The sequence below is a fragment of the Acartia tonsa genome, chromosome 7 (assembly GCF_053477335.1).
Source record: "Acartia tonsa isolate MP-2025a chromosome 7, ASM5347733v1, whole genome shotgun sequence".
NCBI classification, from domain to species: domain Eukaryota; kingdom Metazoa; phylum Arthropoda; class Copepoda; order Calanoida; family Acartiidae; genus Acartia; species Acartia tonsa.
In genome coordinates, this window is record NC_137266.1 from 5177571 (window position 1) to 5182929 (window position 5359).

The following is a 5359-nucleotide window of genomic DNA, read 5'->3' on the forward strand; positions in this document are numbered from 1 at the left end:
ATGCTGACTGGCAATATAACACTGAAATCCTTGTTGAAGAATAACCTGAAATAATAAAGAAGAATTAATAATAATAGCATTTAATACCTTAGACTTAAAATTGTAGTCACTGATTTATAAAACGTAAAGGCTGGTAAAATTTTACCGTAAAAGTGGTAAAAACTAGGTTTACTTATGGTATTAATTAAGTCCTGGTATACAGTAAGACAGATTTTTATATATGTATGCAATAGAAAAAAGTATCAATTGTAAACTTAGTTTTCTTTCTTATTTGTTTATTGAATGGTTTCCTAATCTTTGGCTTTAAAAATCTGGGCTGTCAATTGATGTAAAACAAATATTTTGATATCCTTTGAAATATAGGCTGCCAATCCTAAAAAATACCTTTTCGAGGGTCATGCTGTATATGAAAAGAACTTTATCCCAACCCAACCCTTTCAAATCCACAATATATTAATTACTTACCTAATCCAGACAGTATAATAGGAGATATGAGATCCCTGAGCTGCTTTCACTCCGTCGCCCGAGATGTCAAAAGTTATATGATCATCAACGGCCTGTTGTCCATTCAACCGTTTAAAGTCTGTGATGGCGTCTTGGAGGATCTCATAGGTAGGGAATCTGGAAAAAGAAATATATTTTTAACTAAAACTTGCACAATTCAAAGAAATTTTGCACCATCGGGCTCCAAATAATATTACGATGAAAAGTAATGGAACAAGGATGACAACATCCATAAAAACCAAAGCACTGAAACGGTACGACAAACGGACATTAACAATTGTGAAGTATCTGAACTGAATTTAAAAATATTAAAGTCGAACCAAAATTGTATGTAAGTAAATTTGTTAAAAAAAAATGCTTCAAGAAGGATAAGGTTTATGCACATACTTAAATTTTAAGGAATTAATTATAGAGTGGCTTCGCTTATAATATTGTTCTCAAGTTGTCGCAGGAAGCAATATACCAAAGAATGATCAAACTGATAATTAGAACACTTGAAAGTTTGTTGTTAAAAAAGGAGAAAAATCGACATGTTTAAAATGGACGTACGGAAATTCTGGTAATGATTATAGAAATGCTACGCTTTCTAAATCGTATATAAACATACCTGCACTCAATCAGTGAACCAGGAGCATTTGTAGGATTATATTTGTTTTCTTTGATTTCAACTTTGTATTTGGGTTTGAATAATGTATTATATGACGGAAATTTGAAAATACACGAGCGTTTCAGAATCGCCAGGATGATTCTAACTTTGTTGTGAGAGATGGGGTTGTCTAGAACACAAACGCTTCTGAAATCATTAACAATTTCTTTCTCAAGTTCTGTAAGATGTTTGAAGGGATCCCCGTCATGATCGCCATCAGGTTCGTCATCAGGGTCATCGTCATCATCTGGGTCAAAATAATCTTCAGGTATATCAAACAATTCGACGTGTTCCCAGTCCTCGGCATCTTGAATGCTGTCATTGTCTGCATCATTATTATCGTTGGTATTATTGTTGTTAATATTGTCTACAACAATATTAATGTAGTCCGTTTCTTCAGGATTGTTATTTAATCGCTCCAAAACTTGGTTTGCGTAGCATTGATAACATATACTTTCGGTTTCCTTTGTGAAGTTGGTATTGCAGCCTGTACAAACTTTACCTAAAAAAATACGATGTTAAACATGATGTTTTATAGTTATAAACCTTCCCGGGACCTATGTGAAGGTACCCTGTAAAGGAGAACCCAATCGGTTCAGCGGTTAGCAAGATCCTTTTGAACAGACACACAGACATCCTGTTACTTTAGTATAAGGATAATGCCGTAAAGAAAAACTAGTCAAATTAGAAAGTTAAAAAATTAAAAATTCCAGAAAAAGTAGATAAATGTAGAGAGTGGGTGAAGGTGGGTTAGGTTAAGGGATCCCATGTAGAATATACACCCCTGGAACAAGGATATCTTGAGACAAACTTAACTAACGTTTGATCAAACCAATTGTTTGAAATTTAGATTGAAAGGAAAATAAAAAACAAAAATTGGGAGACAATGTTTGTGGGAATTTGGACAAACAAACAACAAACAGACAGACTGACATCGTTCTACTTTATATTACAGATATTGTAGGTTACCTTTTGACGATGCAGTTTCGTTCTCATATTCCACATCCATCAAATCCTCCTGCTGTTCTTCTTCTAGTAATGGCTGACTGTCTTCACTTTGTGGAGGTTTCTTGCGCCATTTTCTGTTTCTCGTTGCATTACAGAAGAGTTTTCTTATGGACCTCAGTTTATGCTGCAACTGGAAAAAGATTACATAATTAGTGAATTACTTATTTAAAATAATATAGGGGAGTTGTTATGGATCGTTATTTGGGCAAGCTACACGTGTCAATTGATTACAGTACATATGACTATACTGGTGTAAGAGCAAGCATGTTTATAGTGCGCTGACTGCAAGTGAAAAATAGAAATTAAAGTCGAGCATAGATTATACTTTAAGTACAGTAATGAAAAGTAAGGTCTCATCTTAAATATGTAGAAATAATTAGTTGTAAAAAGTCACCTGTACATTTTTCCTCTTATCTCCACTTCTTATACGCTTCAGTAGAGCTTTAGAGAGTGTACCAATCAAATTGTCTTCCATTTCAATAACGTCTAACAGGGGTGTATAGGTAACTCCTGAAATAAGAAGTATATGTTATAATCAGGGATGTATATTCTGCATGGGATCCCCTGCTCAGGGGGGGGGGGGAAATAAAAAATAAGTGGTTGGAGGAAAAAAAAATGTAAAAATTAAGAAAACTGAAAACATTTTTTCCATTTTGCCCCCCTCCTTGGTTAAAAAAACTAAAGAAATGTGTGGAAGGAGGGATAAAATAAATGAAATATAGAATTCTTTAAATATTTTTCTATTTCCCCCCCTACTTTTTCAGAAAAATCTAGGGGGGAAAAAAAATAAAAAAATTTGTAGCAGGGGAAAAAAAATAAATCTTGTGCAGAATATACACCCCTGGTTATAATAATAAGGTTATTACTTGTTTACATATAACGAAAGAAGGAGAAAGTAAAAAAGGGGGGGGGGGGGAGTGACACTTTTTGAAACCAAAATTAAATGTCAAAGGAACTCACAAAATAAAGAGTTAGAGTTACAAACATAAGAAAATACCCTTATTTATTCTTTGATTGTCTATAAAATTAATTAAACTTACCTATCAAAATTGTGATCCAATTATACATACGTCATCCAGCGTTGGTCTGACATTTTTTTACTTTGAAAAAAATAACTATATACAATATACATAAAATTTTGTTTGTTCCAGTCCTGACCTGGATAATACCTATATAAATTTCCTGCCTTCCCTGAAAAGCCGACGAACGCATATATAATCGAGCCCCACTGGTCGTGACTTTTGCAGAATTCTGCAGTTGCATGGAGTTTTATTATAACAACAATGTTGAACCCAGAAAATTTGTTAATTTGCTATAAAATAAATAATAATAAATAATATAAAACAACATAACAAAAATATCAAAAAACAAAAACAAAAAATAAAACATATCAATTAAGATCTCCTAGAGAGCTATAGCCAGAAGCTTAAAAAACTGTACACGTGCATACGTAATCGTCGGCTTTAGGGGTAAATAATGTTTATTAATGTTTATATGCAGGAAATTATATATCTGCATGACCAGTGGGGCTCGATCACTGTCACCATGGGTACTTAATTATAAAATATATGGGCGCTGCAATCAAAGAGAGGTTAACGTAAATGTTCTGAAAGAACAAATTGATGTTATCCTCTTAGGAAATACCCCCCCCCCCCCTAGAAAAACGGCCCCTGGCCTCTACCTAGCCGTATAACTTAACCTAGCCTAACCTAACCCAGCAATTTAGTTTGGGGGGGGGGGGGGATGGGGAGTTAAATAATACAAACAAAATTTTCTAAGAGGATAACGCCACAAATTACAATTAAAATTCGCTTTCAGCATGGATATCCGGAGGCTGGATGAAATCGCCGGCGGCGAGCTCGGCTTCTCCTAGCTTCTCCTTTCTCTTCCCTGAAAGGAAAGAACATTGAATTAAAAATGAGAAAACTAAAGCGTTTTTTAATGAAGAAACTCAAAGAATTCTGAAACATTTTTTGGTTAAAAACAATTTTTTCCCCTGCTACAAAAGACAACTAGCCATGAACAAGAGCAGGTGATTTGAAGCAACTTCCATCATTGATCCACTTATTTCTTTTTTCCCCCTCCCCCCCCCCCCCCGGAGCAGAATATACACCCCTGCAATAATTTCGTAGTTTTTACCTTTCCTTATTCTTTCCTGCTCGTCAGAATGTGAAGAACTCATGGTCTTGAATATTATCAGGGCTGAGCAGGTTAATCTAAATTAAGGAAAGAGATGTGTTACTCTGGGTTTTATTTAGAAAAAAGGGCTGACGTTGGTGAGGAAAGGTGCACAGTCGGCTTCATGGTCAATGACATATCTCTCGGTATCATCCAGGCGGGGTCTCTCGTTCTCGTAGAGATTCTCGGGCATAGGTTCATTCTTCTTTAAGTGTGTCTCTACCCAACCGTGATGGTATAACAGTTTTACTATTTCAACAGCGTCATCAATGCCACATGATTCTTCTTGAACTCGAATATTTAGCTTGGAGAAGAGTCTCAACATCCTTACCATGAGGGCGTCCCATCTGTCATGCAGCTCGTGGTATTGGTATGGATCCATCCTAATTTGAGGAATGATTATTTTGTTTGTCTTGTTTATTTTTGGGAGGGGTGTGATTAATGTTTTTTAACTTTCCGGTATTTTATTTGTCCTTAAACAAGGGGGGGGGGGGGAAGGCCTGGAGCTCCGGAACCTGGAGGCCTATCCAAAAAATCTTAAAACTTGGGAAAATTCATCATATAAGAATGATTTTATCCCTAATAACCTATACTCTCAGTCCAAAGATAAAGCCTATACTCCCTGTTTACGCAAATGTGTCAAAACTTCCCCCCCCCCCCCCCCTATTTATTTAAAACAAATTTTGTAGCAGGAGAAAAAAAATAAATCTTATACAGCTAATATACACCCATACCTGTTATTATGATGTACGCGTACCCAGGTGATTGACTTGAATAGCCTGTTATTCAGAACTATCTGAAAAGGTAGAATATTTAAGAAATAAAAAATTACAAAATAAAAATAGCTCGTATTCATTCGAATCCGGTGGATAGGAACAGGTGTTCTCATTCATACGCAAAAAAACTAGGTAACTAGCATATCGTATTATATGCATGGTTTTCTACGAATATAAAAATCTAAAAGCATAAGATTAAAAACAGTTATTTTTAGCCAGTGCCTCCGGCACCTCTGGGCAAAAAAAG

The 5359-nt window shown here is 35.2% G+C and overlaps 1 protein-coding gene across 1 annotated transcript; it reads right to left on the reverse strand.

Moving 5' to 3' along the window:
- Positions 1 to 289: 289 nt before the first annotated feature.
- LOC145324722 (uncharacterized) lies at positions 290 to 2493 on the reverse strand. The gene is made up of 2 exons (XM_080167325.1): positions 2120 to 2493; positions 290 to 1652 (listed from the first exon to the last, which is right to left on the reverse strand). Exons 1-2 carry the CDS (start codon positions 2157 to 2159, stop codon positions 1039 to 1041), a joined length of 654 nt encoding a protein of 217 aa, XP_080023451.1. The 5' UTR covers positions 2160 to 2493; the 3' UTR covers positions 290 to 1038.
- Between the last annotated feature and the right edge of the window lie 2866 nt (positions 2494 to 5359).

Bases quoted from the DNA above. Each gene is read 5' to 3' on its own strand.
- LOC145324722 (XM_080167325.1), bottom strand. From the start codon at position 2,159: ATGGATGTGGAATATGAGAACGAAACTGCATCGTCAAAAG. The intron at 1,653-2,119 runs GTAACCTACAAT...GTATTTTTTTAG, and splicing joins CGAAACTGCATCGTCAAAAG to GTAAAGTTTGTACAGGCTGC.